General features: G+C 51.6%; 8 protein-coding genes across 8 annotated transcripts; 3 read left to right on the top strand and 5 right to left on the bottom strand.

Moving 5' to 3' along the window:
- Positions 1-1,114: 1,114 nt before the first annotated feature.
- AKAW2_20015A (uncharacterized protein) lies at positions 1,115-1,480 on the bottom strand (the record flags this gene model as incomplete). The annotated part of the gene is made up of 1 exon (XM_041684682.1): positions 1,115-1,480. The coding sequence occupies one exon, from the start codon at positions 1,478-1,480 to the stop codon at positions 1,115-1,117; it is 366 nt and encodes a 121-aa protein (XP_041538841.1).
- A 1,705-nt stretch (positions 1,481-3,185) lies between these two features.
- Positions 3,186-5,061, top strand: AKAW2_20016S (uncharacterized protein; the record flags this gene model as incomplete). Its single annotated transcript, XM_041684683.1, has 7 exons — positions 3,186-3,203; positions 3,283-3,375; positions 3,439-3,508; positions 3,581-3,976; positions 4,034-4,322; positions 4,385-4,652; positions 4,726-5,061. The coding sequence occupies 7 exons, from the start codon at positions 3,186-3,188 to the stop codon at positions 5,059-5,061; spliced, it is 1,470 nt and encodes a 489-aa protein (XP_041538842.1).
- A 792-nt stretch (positions 5,062-5,853) lies between these two features.
- Positions 5,854-6,804, top strand: AKAW2_20017S (uncharacterized protein; the record flags this gene model as incomplete). The annotated part of the gene is made up of 2 exons (XM_041684684.1): positions 5,854-6,048; positions 6,100-6,804. The coding sequence occupies 2 exons, from the start codon at positions 5,854-5,856 to the stop codon at positions 6,802-6,804; spliced, it is 900 nt and encodes a 299-aa protein (XP_041538843.1).
- Positions 6,805-7,010: 206 nt separating this feature from the next.
- AKAW2_20018A (uncharacterized protein) lies at positions 7,011-7,557 on the bottom strand (the record flags this gene model as incomplete). The annotated part of the gene is made up of 3 exons (XM_041684685.1): positions 7,011-7,104; positions 7,159-7,503; positions 7,553-7,557. The coding sequence occupies 3 exons, from the start codon at positions 7,555-7,557 to the stop codon at positions 7,011-7,013; spliced, it is 444 nt and encodes a 147-aa protein (XP_041538844.1).
- A 203-nt stretch (positions 7,558-7,760) lies between these two features.
- AKAW2_20019A (uncharacterized protein) lies at positions 7,761-9,196 on the bottom strand (the record flags this gene model as incomplete). Its single annotated transcript, XM_041684686.1, has 3 exons — positions 7,761-8,206; positions 8,273-9,062; positions 9,128-9,196. The coding sequence occupies 3 exons, from the start codon at positions 9,194-9,196 to the stop codon at positions 7,761-7,763; spliced, it is 1,305 nt and encodes a 434-aa protein (XP_041538845.1).
- A 1,119-nt stretch (positions 9,197-10,315) lies between these two features.
- On the bottom strand, positions 10,316-11,440 carry AKAW2_20020A (asparaginase ahrA; the record flags this gene model as incomplete). Its single annotated transcript, XM_041684687.1, has 3 exons — positions 10,316-10,585; positions 10,643-11,343; positions 11,401-11,440. The coding sequence occupies 3 exons, from the start codon at positions 11,438-11,440 to the stop codon at positions 10,316-10,318; spliced, it is 1,011 nt and encodes a 336-aa protein (XP_041538846.1).
- A 930-nt stretch (positions 11,441-12,370) lies between these two features.
- On the bottom strand, positions 12,371-13,456 carry AKAW2_20021A (asparaginase; the record flags this gene model as incomplete). Its single annotated transcript, XM_041684688.1, has 1 exon — positions 12,371-13,456. One exon carries the CDS (start codon positions 13,454-13,456, stop codon positions 12,371-12,373), a length of 1,086 nt encoding a protein of 361 aa, XP_041538847.1.
- Positions 13,457-14,827: 1,371 nt separating this feature from the next.
- AKAW2_20022S (uncharacterized protein) lies at positions 14,828-15,491 on the top strand (the record flags this gene model as incomplete). Its single annotated transcript, XM_041684689.1, has 2 exons — positions 14,828-15,391; positions 15,450-15,491. 2 exons carry the CDS (start codon positions 14,828-14,830, stop codon positions 15,489-15,491), a joined length of 606 nt encoding a protein of 201 aa, XP_041538848.1.
- Between the last annotated feature and the right edge of the window lie 272 nt (positions 15,492-15,763).

A 15,763-nucleotide genomic window follows, 5' to 3' on the forward strand; every position in this document is an offset into this window, starting at 1 on the left:
TAGACGCTGCACATAGTTCAAGCGGAGCCACCGCATCTTTGCCACTGGGCGGAAGTGTGGAGTGAGAGAACTGTCAAATGGTCTCCCAGATGAACTTGGGATCCCCAACTGTGAGTGAGAGCAAAGACAGACCAGCAGATCACCGAGAACACCCTGTGCGGGAAGAGGACGCGGTTCTTGCAAATGGGTACAAACTGGTATTGATCACCATCGGGCTCTTTTCTCCACGTCTTCTACATCACTCGATTGTACCATCATGTCCACCGCGGTGCCAGAAATCACCCAGCAGTTTCACTTGCCGGATGATGTGGGTAGTATGCAGGTGCCTACCTGCTCACTACCCTCGCCGTGACACTCTCTTTCAGCCTTCTAAAAACCTTCTTCCCCATGAATTGTATCAACATGAGTGGCCTCTTTGTGTTTGAACTTCGCTTCTCCTTCTGCGGTATCACCCGTCCTTGTCGGGCCTCATCCCGTCCCGTGCAATGGCCGGCTTGGGGGGAGGGGGGCCATTCTTGGGTTTTCTTATCATCATTGATCACAGAGGGCCATTTCACCAACAGACAGACTTCTCAGGGTACCCAATGAGCGTACTTTCAGTGGCGAACCTAATCGTACCTCTGCAAGCTTATAGGCCAGATGGCCCTTCCGTCGCAAGATCAAATGATAGAGAGTGCGAGGTCACCTCATGACTTGCCGGTTTTTAGGATGGGCGGGGCCTTCAAAAACCACATCTCGTGCCGCTGGTGTTTCGATATTTATCTCCCATTTGGCTATTGGGTCCCGTCGTTATCTTCTTTACCTTCCAAAACACCAAACCTGTCGCACCGATAAGCCTAAGGGAAAACGTGGTTCGTCTTGATCCTTTGGGGACGGCCATCTTCCTACCATCTATGGTGTGCCTGCTGCTAAGACCCCAATGGGGAGGTACACAACGCTCCTGGCCCAATGCTCGTATAGTTACCCTGTTATCTCTTCTTTGTGGTCCTACTTGCTTGCTTTGTAGGGCTGCAAATCTAGGCCCGCCAACGAGCCACTGCTTTACCGCGCCTACACCGCGTCCGAAACATCCCGATCTCAGCGATGTACGGCGTCTGTCGAATTGGTGTCATGTTCATCTTTTTTTTACTATCTCGCCACCTTGCTCCACGTGGTTCAGGGGGTCACTGCCACCGAGCCCGGCATTCAGAACCTGCCGCTCATCGTAATCAACGTTATATTGGCTATCATTTGCGGCGTCCTGGTGAGGATTGCAGAAAACTTTGGCCCCTATATGCTCCTTGGGGCGACCATGACTAGTATCAGCGCTGGGCTGCTCTCGACACTGCAGTGAGCTTTCGGGACATATCAATGGATTGTATACGAGGTGGTTCTGAGGAGGGCATCGGCGTGGGCTTCCAGTTGCCTGTGTTCGTTGTGCAGACCATCCTATCATCCACGGATATCTCCACCCCCACGGCCCTGATGACTTGACTTTCATTCAGCTTCTTGGCGGTTGCACCTTCGTTTTCGTTGCGCAAGATATCTTTGGCAATAGGTTATCGGCGGGCATCCACACAGCCTTACCGATGCTGGACCCTCGCGCGGCAAATAATGTCGGACCTACCAGTCTCCAGAGAGTGTATTCGAGTAGTACTCCCTCGAGTCTAGTTATTATGAATAATCATGTCGTGGTGCACACTTTCCATCCAGCCATTGGCTCATCTGCTGCTTCATTCTTCGCTGCAACTGTCATTTAGTGACGATCATCGAGCAAATCAATCAGCCAGTCCGGCTCCTCTTGAGTCGGAGGGTCGTATCAGGTCCACCCCATCAGGCGGGAGCCCCTGGATCCTTACGTGACCAAGAAGTTAACAATCATCCCTTGCCGCATGACGTTCTCGGATCGACCATGTCCCTATGGTCCCCGTGGTTTTCTATGTATCTGCCATCCTATGCTAGCCGTGCTCTTTGAACAATTGGATAGGTCTTCATTGCCTTCTCCGCACAATATACTGCGTTGCTCATATGGTTTCTAATAATTGCCCGCCAGAAAAGAAGTTGCAGCGTCTCCATGGAAAGAACAGCATTCAAGTATAACTCCATTGAACTATCGTAAATGGTGGTCTCCAAGTAGCTGGAATGGTATGTTATACACACTGAAATTTTCCCCCTCATATGGCATGCGGAGTAGCCATCTGGCAGTATTCTGAGATGACAGTCGGTCATTTGGCGAGGACGGATGAGAGGGGGTTGTGTGCGTGTGACAACAATGGCGCCACGATGCGCCCGGAGTCAGCTTTTCCGTCAGTAGTGAGGATAGATAGTCAGCTATTGCACCACCTTTTTATCGCGCTAAATAGGTCGCTCGGTCTTCCTGGTGCTTGGGCAACATTCTTGTTTGCCGTCTTTGGTCGGAATTTCTGGGCCTCGAAAGTGAATGATGGCTGGGCGCATACGCCAACATTTGTTTTCTGTAATAATTATGCATTAATCATTGTCTTACGTAGGTTAGGGGCCAAAATTTCGAGCTATTGATTTCATTATAAGATTCCGATCACCTGTATTCTACTTCAATGGGGTGCATAAAGACTGTTGGTTAGATATACTAGATCCTTTGTGGCAAATATGTTATAGGCACCACCGCCTCCTCATAGAGTAATCATGTGAGCTGTTCAGTAACTGAAACCTAATAGATATAACCTGCGATATCAGTGCACCGGTATTCAGAGGTCCACTGGTAATACTAATGGCCCCTCGCAGTCTGACAAAGTAGACAAATCCCGCGCTTCGTGGTCTGTTCACGGCTGCCTCGACAAAGCAAGGGGCAACCCCCCCTTTCATGTTACCCAGCGAAAGAGGCTTACTGTTTCGACATATGGATGGTCTAGACCAACCCTTGCTACAGCCGATAGTAGTAATGGAAAGACACTACCACATGGATGAACAGCACAGTTGGGACCAGAACTGGTGTCACCTCACCCCACGTCTCCTCCCTGCATCGAGGTCATCACCACAAAAAATGTATTGAAAATGAAATGACGAGTGCCTGAGGACCAATACCTGAAGAGGGGCCACTGGGAAATGGTGGACCGACGAGTATTGTATTTGAGCAACACCGAGGCCTAAGGCTATGATCTCACGGCTCTAGGGAGCATTCACTTCCCATCAACTACCATTTCCGCCGATGAGCCTAAGAGTACACAATGCTGATCCTCTATCTAGTACGTGCCATGCGGCACATAGTTCTTGGATCTTCATGTAGCTTGCACCCACAACTAACCGAGACTATTCGATATACAGCTAGCAGCGGTCATTGTCGGATGGCTGATATACCGCCTCCATCTAGACCCTCTGTCGCGTATTCCAGGTCCTTTGCTGGCCAAATTCTTTCCGGTAGGGCAATTATCTTCGCCATCTCCCCATGCGCTTGTTCAGGCAGCTAATTCATTGTGCCAGATCTGTAGCATACAAATGGTCCTCACCGGCCGACTGATGTTCACCTTCAAAGAGCTGCATGACACTTACGGTGGGCTTTAATCTGTTTCCGTACCCCTCGCCTCTCCCCAATCCCCAGAAAGCTCACCCGACTTTCCTTCAGGCCCAGTAGTTCGCATCGGACCAAGTGAGCTATCATTCGCAACAAATAGCGCATTCGATACCATCTATGGACCCCATGGGGACAATAACTTCTCGCTTTACGGCAGTCGGAAAGGCCTGTTGGGAAGCCTGGGCGGCATGGCAGATTCGTTAGGCAACTCAACAGAGAAGGATAATCGCCGAAAGCTACGTCCCCTGGTTGCTACCTCGTTGAATGAGCTGCTAGCCGCCAAAGGCGAGGAGTATTGTCACCTAGCAATGGCCGAGCAATTAGCATTCCATCATGTAGGCCAGACGGAAGCCGCACCCGTCTCCCTGTCCACGTTGAACAATCGGTACTTGTGGCAGTTCGCGAGCATGGCGGCCTTTGGAAACCGCGGCGACGAAGCGGAGCGAGGTAGGTTCCACAATTTACTAATGGGGTCGAGCTACCCGGCACTAATCGAAGTAATAGTAAGCTTCAATCCTCATGTTGACTGGCTGGACCCCTTCATGTGCTTCCTTGAGACACTCTTAGTCTTCTTCTCACGAGCTACCATTCACCGCCACATTTCAATTGCTTTAAGAGTATGGCAGGCCATCTGCTTCATCTTCCGACGGCCCGTCCATCCAGGCGAAGTCGAATACGACAAGGATGAATCTGCATTCCCGGATAACCTTCACAGTCGGCTCCGGCAAGCAGCTTCGAGGACCCTGCTCCAGGTTCCTGATTCCTTATTGCAGGTCAATTGTTTTGTTCTCCGGTGAGCATCGGTCCCAGGCCAGTAGGGAATAATGGCGCCCCTAGACTAAACCATCGGCGTAGATTCAGCATCTACGGGACAGCAGACAACATGCTAAACGCTTTGTTTTATTTTCTGTTGAAAGACCCACAATGCTTAAGGAGACTGGAAGAGGAGGTCTTGTCTGTGGGGGCCGCCGTGGATGAGCTATCGGACGACTGTCTAGCCAGGTTGCCCTATCTCAACGCCTGCATCAACGAAACCTTCCGTATCACACCTGCCTTCAACGGGGGCATACTACAACGGGTGTCTTGCGGCGCCACAGTTGATGGGATCTACGTCCCACCGGGGGTAAGGTCTAACGGTTTTCTTCCTTTAGACTGGATTTATGGAGACACTTCACTGACATTAAGCACCTGGCCAGGTTGCGGTGTCGGTAGACCATTATACTCTGGGCCATGCCCCTCAGTATTGGGAGAAGCCTGATATCTTCAACCCGGATCGGTGGATCGATCAAAACTGCAAGGATAATTTCAAAGCCTCGCGGCCGTTTCTTATCGGCGCACGCCAGTGTCCAGGGCGACAGATGGCGTACCAGATGTTCCGGGTATGTGTCGCCAAACTTGTATATCTTTACTCTTTGGAGTTGGTGAACAATGACTTTGATATTGAGCGGGACACCTTCTCATCATATCACTGGACCGGCGTCAAGCTTGATGTGACCATGAAGCCGCGCACCCCGGGTGTTCTCGGCTATTGATTCGCATGGTCTTCTCCTTTGGCTGGGAAATTTTAATTGTCACCCTCCCCCCCTCAGACTGATTATCGTTAATCATGTTAATTACTATTGCCTGTTCAGACCTTCGTAAACTCTATGCTCAATGTACTGTGATGTGATCCCGTGCTAGTAGTACATCTAGTACATATCGCAATAATTTTAGATTTCTTATATTCTGGGTCCCCATCACAAACCCACATTGCTACCTCAGTTGCCCTCTAGGCTATATCAGTGAAGTGTCGACGCTCCCATCATACAACCTCAGATAGCAATTTAGCACAATACTATAATATTCCTCCGGTTACCCCCGAGGAATTCCACTCTCAAGGTCCGCGCAGCAGGGTATGAGGATGTCGCTGATCAGCTTAGAATAAGTAGGAGAGGTGGAACTATAGCACGGGATTTCACATCTCACCTCAGCCACTCCACACGTAGACCCCAAGGCCGGTTCAGGTGATGTTCTCGGTAGGCCAGAATATAATAGTAATAACCCTCGTGGCAAGCTGAGGATTCTGCGAACTGGTACATCCAATGAGATCTCCAGATTGGCATGCCACAGCTGTTGTGGGTGCAATTGACGATTCCTCATGATTGCTCAATGCGTTCTCATGATTGGCCTCTCTGCATACCAACCGGCATTCTTAGGTGTATGCCTGGTCTTGGCTCCACCTGACATTTTTACCAGCCAATATTTAAATGCTCTTCCAGTGCAGAGGTTCAGGCAAGCTATTCTTGACTACTCGAAATTTCAGCAAAGCCTGTATTCTACTCAGCATGCGTCTCTTGCTGGCTACTATATCAGCCGGGGTGTTGTGGCTTCCCCAGGTGTTGGGGAGGGCCAACACGACTGCGCCGAATTATACGGTCGATGAGCTGTGGAAGTTGGAAACTACCTTCTGGGACAACTTCCTATATCCTGCCAATGTTGAGCAGATGGAGGCCATTAATTCCACCTTGTTTACTCCGGATGTATGTGGAGGGTAGTTGTCCTTCTACATAGTCGCTGACATCTCCCTGCAGGTACAAGGTCGAGTAGACATCACCCGCGTGTTCAACGGCAGCGAATTGAACACAGAGTATATCTTCGGACTGTTTTCGGACCCTGACCATGTTAGTCTAGTTGGGGTTCCCGTTGACTATAGTATTACGCAGTTCATCGCCCAGGGGAATATCGCATCCGCGACCACTGTCGTCACCTTTAATGCCACCTCGTTCGGTAATCTGCTGGTACCAGTCACCATTGACACGTGGATCATGTGGGATTCCGACGGACGCATTATGCAATATGATGCCACCTTTCGTTGGTTCGGATTTCTGCTGGATACCCTGGTAGAGGCTTTGGCGGAGTCCATCAACGGCACGACCAGCCAGGCTACGGCATCACTGACCCAGATCCTCGCCACGACCATCTGCGCAACGCATGATCAATACTGCACCGGTGCAAACCAACAATACGATAACAATACGGCTTGTCTTGAGTTCCTGACCACGGCGATTCCGCTCGGGAAGGACTACGAGCTAGGTCGGAACACCCTGTTATGTCGGGAGGTTCATGAGCACATGGTGCAGTATGATCCGGCGCTTCACTGTCCACATATCGGGCCAACAGGGGGAGATTATTGTGTCAATGATCAGACCTATGCACAAAAGGTCCTTCAGAAGTACTTCAACCAGTCATGGATTGTGGGCGTGCCCTCAACCGGGGATATCTGGCTTGGGGACTGATGGTAACTGGTGAACTGCTTGCTGGGCCGAAATTTATTTAGGGATATAGAATACCTGAGAGTAAGGATAGATAGGGGAGAATTCATTCCATGAGCCATGATCCAGAGCACTACGGACTTTAATTAATGGTATTAACTGTCAGAATAAGCCGGTCTCAGTGCTTTGCAAATTGGCTGAACGGTTGTACCTTCTCCCAGCCTGTCTCTCTAGAACTGCCGCGTCAGGGGCTGCTCTGGCCAGAGAGACTCGTACAGATTACGGGCCAACTTCCATTCCATCTCATCCCAGGACCCATCAGATCTGGCACATATCAGACCCTAGACTCGTACTAGCCAGGGTAGTGCATCTCTTTACCTTAGATGAAACTGTTTCGGGGCCAAGACATGTGCCCGCAGCAGGATGCAGCCCACCGCCGCATCATACGGCTTGCCGGCCGTTTTCACGAATTCGAAACTACGAATATTCTTAGGATGAATTATTAGAGGGTCATGCGACATCTTTGCAACACCGTTGATGTCAATGCCTTCGATCTCATCGACCAGGGGTACCGTGACATGGTCGTCCCGGGGGTCGTCGGTTGGACCGGACAAGGGAACATCAGTCGAGTCGACCACACGCTGAGCATCCCGCACCAGCTGGGGCCATGCGGTGACCCATTCTGTGCTGTGAGTGTCACGGACGCCGTAGTAGTGGGTGTATCTGTCCAATGTCAGACTCCGGCTGGGACCTATCGGCACAGTGGACTTACCCCATCGTGAATTCGCTTTAGATAGATACGTATTGGCGAAATGTTGTTTGGTTTAAGGTGATGACCATAACGCCATTAGTCGTGCTATGTGTTGGCAATGGCAGGCATTTATTACAAGGGAAGATATGAGGTAAGCAATCGAGACAGTGAATTCAACCGGTCTAGGTTCCTTCCAAAGTTCACTACCATGGATTCTGCGCCTTGGTCCTTAGAATGATTTGGCTTCGCGCATCTTAAACTCTGGCAAGGGGCTGCGTCCCCCACGATACCACAACCCTGTGTTCTTCGCGTCCCTGTTGTTTAACGTCTCCACTGCCCGTAAACCAAAGGCTACGTCCTTTCCAGGGTCCTCTTCCACCCACTGGCACCGACTGAAGGCCGTCTGCAGCTCCTGGTAATTGAATGCACCCCGTCCGTGGTAGTGCTGCCCCAGTAGCGGGATGATTGCCTTGCTAGCTATAGGGCTATAATAGTGCGGGATGCGTGAGAATAAGTGATGAGTGACGTGGTCGGTTGAGATATGATGGAAGAAATGCGTCCCAATGATGCCAAAGTCGCGGTCCATGGTCGCGGTTGCGCCACGCAGGAAGCTCCACGATTCATGGGTGTATTTGGGCACCGATGGGTGGGTATGATGCAGATACGTGATCATCACTAAACACTCACACAGATCTTGTCAGATAACCTCATTTGTCAGGGAAAGGGGAGGGTTGCACATACCGACCCAGTGGTTCACCCATGTCCACGGCACAATATAAACCCAAAACAGCGTCTCGAACGAACCCAACTGCTGATAAAGCTGATAAAGGCCGGCGATCACAGTGAAGCAGCCCACATCCGACAGCACAATGGACAGCCACTCGGAGGGATAGAACAATGCCCCTTGGGGATCGAAATGGCTGTGACGCCAAATCAACATACCTTTCTTGGGAACAGCTGTAGGAGGGCAGGTGATGTTGGTTAGGATATACCAGTTCCAGCCGATGGTCTGCTGCAGCAAAATGCGAAGGAAAAGGACGAAGGGCGCATCCTGTCCTATATCCTCGAGCACCTCGACCGCCTGGCCGATCTTGTCGGCGTAGGACTGGCGCAGAGGCGGCACATAGTTTAGGTCCTTTTCAATATGATTGGCATAGATATGGTGTCGCCGATGAGTTGATTTCCAGGAGAAGTAGGGGGCGAGGAGAAAGGAGTGCAGGACGAATCCGACGCTGTCATTCACCACACTCCAGCGTGAGAAGCCGCTGTGGCCACAGTCGTGTGCAATCACCCAGAGTCCCGTCCAAACAATGCCTTGACATACTCCATACACATTGACCGTGAGGTAGTAGAGCAGTGACGAATTTTGGACTGCGCTGGTTTGTAGCAGCTGGTGCAGTGCGGTCAGTAGGATCCCCGTGTATGCCAGGTCCCGCAACAGGTAAAAGCAAGACCAGAACAGGGACGGCGTGAAGCAGTAGTCGGGCACTGCGCGACGAAGGTCATCCACCGTCACCTTCTGATTTAGACTCTGTAGTTACACAATGATTAATCAGTCACTCCTGATTCGCACAACAGACGGATGGTTAGGCCTACCCCTCCCTCGACTAGATGTGTTGGATGCGGTTCTGCGACCGTGCGAAACCCGGTCTTGCCTGGCTCCATGATGCAGTGGCAGAATCTTCGGAGGATAATTATCGACGATGGGCTCGAACTGATCCCCAAATTAATATAATTAACAGACCTGTGTGATGATCGATCAAGGATATCTTTCCATTCTTTAAATAGATTGCCCTGTATCATCATCAGCGGCCTCTTTCAGCAGGCTACGATTACTTGACGAGACCTCGTGCCACAATCAAACAGCCCATCCCGAGCTAAGGGGTTTACAAATCAGCCTATAGAATCTATTGCAGGCGAGCAAGGAATGGGAGTGTCAGAGAGCTAAGGTGCAAGAGAGCCCTTCGGGATCTCACTTGCATAAACGAGGCTGAGAGAATCTGATCCCGCATTATCGAAAGCCGTGAAGACCCCGGGAGTTCCGCGAATCATACCGATCAACTAAGGGTTTTCGCCCCCTCCAGGTCCGCGGACGACATGCCAATTGATCATCGTGCCTTATATCCTGTCACGCCTGATCGGCAATCTCTGTAAACCCAAGTGAAGTGTCTCGCATGGGTTGTAAGCAGAAAGACTAGTCGCCCCAATACCACCTAACCCCTCTATCTACACCGAAAGTAAGATCCCAGCTTACGACATTTTTAAGGCTTGGGTATACCATTTATGCTTCATTATTACTCTCTGAAACAGGATTATGGTCCAGATCAACTCGCAAGGGATCTCTGGATAGCCTTTGCGTGGTGCGTCTGATCAATATTAAAGTAAATAGTGACGATCCTTGCGAAATCCCTTCGGTAGGTGGGCTACATCTGTTTGTCCCACAGAGTACCACAAGGCTGGGTCCTACCTGACCCTGTGCTCGACACAAAAAACCACCGGCAATGAACGTGAGGTGCCCTACGGTATGCAAGGATCAGCCTTTGGCTCGTGTCACTTTGTCCTCGGATCCTTCGGGCGCAACGCACCCTGCATGTCCGACGCCCTGAATACGAGGGGGCGAAGAGATAAGAGATCAAGAATTGTCGTCGGTAGGATAGAGTTATTTACGAAGCTCTGGGGAAAGCGCTCGGTGACCTTTGCTGATATACATACAGTCACTTTCTATTGCAATCTATCATGATCATTACATGCGGTCATTATTATATACAATGTTCCCATCGATACCTATGCATCCGTGCCCAAAGCAAAAACGTCCGCAATCTCTGTGATATTCTTTCCCTGAGATAGCAGCAATCCCAGCAGAATGCGCGACTTCTGCGGGTTCAGATATCCGCTGGCGATGTGGGTAGCCGTGTCGCTGCTCACGTCCGACAGCGGCACTTCCCCGTTGACAGTGCGCATACTCTGCACGACGGGGATCTCCAGACGGTTGATTACGTCCTCGATAGCCTTGTTGAAGGAGGTCGTGACGCCTCCAGCACCGGCACCAGCAACCTAGTTTCATCAGCATCCCTTTCACGCTTCACCGACATATCGAGCAATATCACTTACCACAATTCCCTGGGCACCACTAGAGATTGCATTATACAGGGTGTCGTTGTGCATGTCCTCATAGGAGAACAGGATGTCCACACGGGGGATTTCAGTCACGTTGGCAATGTCAAAGGTCACCTTGCCGGTTGGCTTGACGGGCGGATAGAAGAAGAAAGGGGTGTTCGAGATCATCTCGCCGAGATAGCCCATCTCCATGGCCTTGAAGGTGTCCATGGTGTTTGCATTAGTCTTGGTCACGTAGTAGGCCGAGGCAATACGATCGTTCATGACGACCATGGCACCGCGATCGCGCGCCGAAGTAGAGGCAGCCACCGTCACAGCTTCAAGGAGGTTGAAGGGTCCGTCAGCCGAAATGGCCGTGGACGGGCGCATAGCACCCACAATGACAATCGGCTTGCCGCAGTTGACGGTGGCATCCAGAAAGAAGGCAGTTTCCTCGAGGGTGTCTGTGCCGTGGGTGATGACGGCGCCGGCCATGGTCGGATCCTCACACACGACGCGGTTCAGCTTCTTGGACATGGAAATCAAGATGTCAGAGGTAATATCCTCGCTTCCCACGTTGGCCACCTGCACACCGGCAACGTTGGCCACGTCCAACATGGACGGGACTGCATCGATGAGGGACAGGACACCGACTGCTCCAGAGGTGTAGCCGGTCGTGGCTGTTGAGCTGGAGTCAGAACCGGCAATGGTACCACCTGTGAGCTGAGGTTAGCTATCGGTCGCAATCCCGGAATCGAACTCAGTCCACCTACCCGTTGCAAAGATGGTCACGTTCGGCAGGGTGGTGTTCATCTGGGTGAAGTTGAGGCCATTGGCATTGGTGAAGACGAAAGTCTCATTGGTCGTCCGCGTATAGAGCAGCGGAGAGGCCGAGGCGAAAGTGGCCAGTGCGGAGAAGAGAAAGGGCTTGAGAGGCATAATGCAGATTGATGAGATGATAGCTCCTGGCTTCTTCTACAATTTGTCTTGCCTGGATGCAGCAATTTATATGCCACCATGTTTGTGCTGGCACGCGGGTCTGTTCGGAACCCAGCCGTGATTGCAGTGGGAGATGGTCTTGTTCTGTGGAGGCTTGTTATCTCCTCCACATGGTCTTATCAAAGTTTCTCCACATGGAGTTGACATGGGAAGATTACTAGTCTATCCAGCTAGAAGGGATTCAGGGTCCATAGACTAGTAGACGGAAACTGATAGAATGATGATTGATAAAGGGCTTGGCCCCCGATATCGGTGTTGACTCCCACGATAAGCCCAACTGCCGGAGAAGGTCCACCCGAGGGTAGCATTTACCTTTGCGATAAGGCAGGGAATCCTTCTGGAAGCCGCTATCTGCATGACAGCGAGGCAATATGTCATCTTATCTTGTTGTCTGTCATCAGAGACCTCCGTCATCAGTTTGCCGCACTCGGATTGACATTTGTTGCGATTTAATGGCAGTAGCATCGCATCTGGATAGTACTATCTGAAACCTCCGAACCAATATATATATCGATGTCAGCGTGAAGATGATACGTAGTACAAACAGGATATTTAATTATCTACTACTCGTAGCAGTAGTTTCTACTAGTAATATGTTTCTTCTATGTAGTACCTTCAAGGGCTATAGTAGGTATCCTTTTCCACGCCTTGAGGCTTTGTAGGTGGCCTTCCCCCACAGATCAATCCCTCATCTTCTGTATTGAAAGATGAATCCATGATATGCAACTTCCCTCCTACTAGTAACTATACCGAGCTTATCTGAAACTGGTGCGAGGTGTGCCCCGTCACCACGCCGGCAGTGTTTCGGATCTCGGGTTGATGAAATACCTCCAGCGACTGCAGCTGCGCGGGAGTGCCGATCTGGAGTTGGCGCAAGATCTCGACCACAGCGGCATAAAGTACCTCCCGGTTGCCATCCTCAATCTTGACCGCAATACCCAAAGCCCCGCTAATCCCCAGTTGCTGGGTGTAGCCTGAAGCACGCACTCCAATAGCATAACAGCCGTCCGCTCCCACCTTACCAATCAACACTCCTTCAAATGCCTGCATGAGCTCGGTGCAGAACCGACCATCTCCCCCGACCAGTTCTGGATGGCCTGCCATCGCTCGAAAGATGCGAGCTAGCGCCTGTTCCCGTGGAGACGGGTGATCTGTAGGGGCTGCATTGGCCGCATTGGCGATGCGGGCGTAAATGCTGGCTAAATTCTGCAGGGGTAGCGCGGGAGCGGGCAGGTTACAGCCATCGATGGCCCATTGGACACGATCTGAGGGCAGGCCCGCCAGCTCCTCGACGGCGTGCGTAACTTGCTGCTGTAGAGGATGATTGATGCAGTGGTACTCTGCAGGAGGCGCTCCCAGAGCTTTTGCACCGGCAAGCATGCCGGCGTGTTTGCCTGAGCAATTGTTTGCGATGGCCGTCGGCGTCCAATCCCGCTTGATCCATGCTCGATTGACGGACTCCGACAGGGCCGCATGACCCCCACAACGCAAGTTCTCTTCCTGCAGGTCAACTTTGGCCAGCATGGCGCGGGCACGGGCAAGATGGCGATCTTCACTGCTGTGGGAGGCGCACATCAGCGCCAGATCTGCTTCGTCGAAGTCAAACTTTTCTAGGGCGCCGGTTTCCAGAACTGCCAGGGCTTGGGCAGGTTTCGCAGCCGAGCGGGCCAAAGTGACACGCGTGGGATTTCCCACGGCATAGATGATGCGACCCGTGGCATCGGTGACGGCGGCATGGACTTGGTGTCTGTTTTCCACGACGTTGCCGCGATAGGTCACGACATAACCGGGAACGGGGTCGCGAGGTAATGGGTTGGGTGACACGGTCATGGTGGATGATACCAAGTGGAGGGTTCACTTGTAAATTCGAGAAATGGTACCGTCGCCATGTTTGCGACTGCGCAATGATTTTTATAAGGGCCCTCCTGTGGTTTGCAATATCAGGTGGATGGATAATCCGGGTGAGGGTACTATTCCCAATGCGGTGCGCGGATGCGATGAGGAAGGGACCAGTTAGGATAGAACGGGACCAAAAAAGTTCATTTCATGATGGAGGAGGGGGGTAAATGTGGATGACTACATTGATGTGTATTACTGAGGCAGCTGGAACGAGATTATCACATCACCATCAAAGAATCCGCATACAGTGAAAATATGCCATCGAAATTATATATCCCGAGGCAGTCAGGCAGTCAGGCATCATATTACCTATGCCTTATCGCCTTATCGCCTTGCTGCCTTATGGCCTTGTGGCCTTGCCCCCTGGGGTGTCAATGCGAGGACCATCCCATCATCCGATAATATGTCATGGCTGTTCACTGTGACTTGACACTCTATTGTAAACTTATTGTTACTTCCATAACCCTTACTATCCTTCCTGTTCCTATTCCTGTTCCTGTTCTGCTCTTTGTGTGTGTGTGTGTTGTATCGGAGCGGCCCGGAAGCTACCGATCGCCGGATTCCTCCTGACCTTTTTCATTCCACGGCTGTGCCCTTACTCTCTTAAGCACCTTTCTGCTTTTCCAATCTATAGATTCCAGGTACAAAGGAATTTCTTCTGGCATGATTGCTTGACATGTTCTCATGTAACACCACCACATCGTATGGAGTACTGCCCAGTCAAAGTACCAGTAATTATCCCGGGTGGCCGCTAGCAGCCAATCATGCGAAAGTGACCACGCACGGGGGCTGTCGATCCCCGATGATCGTGCATCGGCAAGCAATGAAGACGGACGGTAGGACAAGCCTCGGCCACCCTGAACAGTCAAGGTAGTATTTGGTAGTAAGTAGATAGGTTGTGTCTTCAGATGTGGGGAGACCCCTTCGAAATACCCTCCGACCCCGTGCCTCGTGCCCCTGCAGATCAATGCCATTGGAGCTACACCCGTGCTTCGTGTTCCTGCCGATGGGTAAGAGGGGTGGTGAATAATGGATAATGGAGTCCATGCGAATGGCTCGCTTAACTCATGAGATGGACTCTTTTAATCAAAATAGATGGATTCTCGACCACTTGACACCACCACGTGCAGACCCTGCAGGGGGAGGGATGAGGAGAAAACCTGTCCGAGTGACAGCTCTATATCCACCCTAAAGATGCTATAAGAAGGCTGCCCCTCGACCATCTTGCCAGTGGCTTGTATTATCACCAGGAAATTGCATTCTGCCTCTCCCATCTGTACCTTAATCTCCAACTGGCTCACCATGCATCCCAGTGCGCTGGTCGGTCTGCTGGCCTTTGCTGCCGCTGCCTCGGCCATCCCGGCAAACCCTAGCCATCAGGCTCACTCCGACTCCACCATCCAGAATCTCAAGTCCAAGATCAAGAATGTTGTCGTTCTGGTCATGGAAAACCGCTCCGTGGACAACCTGTTGGGAGGTCAGACCATCAAGGGCTTGGAGAACCCTATCAATAACGGCCCCTTCTGCAACCCCTACAACATCACCGATCTCTCCCAGGGCACCGTCTGCAGTGCAGCCAGAGACTATGACTCAGTCACCGATGATCCGGACCATGCGGTCTATGGCAACAACATCGAGTTCTATGGCACCTTCACTCCCGACAATGCGGCCATCGCCCAGGGCAAGCTGACCCCCTCCCAGCAGGGGTTCGTCACCGAACAACTGCGCCTGTACAGCGCCGATGCCAACCGCACTGAGCTGTCCGTGCAGGTCATGAACTACTACACCGAGCAACAGGTGCCTGTGCTCACCGAGCTCGTCCAGAACTTTGTCGTTTTCAACCATTGGCACTCGGATGTGCCTGGCGTACGTATCTCCTTTCCATTTGTGAGCTGTAAATGGGAAATTGCTAACTCAGATGCAGCCAACAAACCCCAACCGGGCTGCTCTCACCTCGGGTACCTAGTATGGTCACGGAACCAACGACGAGGCCTTTGACAATCACGCCTTTCCGCAGCGTTCCATCTTCCAGCAGCTGACTGAGACCGGCCACTCCTGGATCAACTACTGGGACACGGCTGGTGGCACGGGTCCCGATGCTGAGTTCTACAACTGGACCTACACCTCCAACAACACCAACAAGGTCAAGGCCCTGGAGACGTTCTACACGGATGCCGCCGCTGGTGCCCTGCCGGAATTCAGCTACGTTAACCCCTCGTGCTGCGGTGTCGGCACCAA

Source organism: Aspergillus luchuensis, chromosome 2, assembly GCF_016861625.1.
Source record: "Aspergillus luchuensis IFO 4308 DNA, chromosome 2, nearly complete sequence".
Classification (NCBI taxonomy): Eukaryota; Fungi; Ascomycota; class Eurotiomycetes; order Eurotiales; family Aspergillaceae; genus Aspergillus; species Aspergillus luchuensis.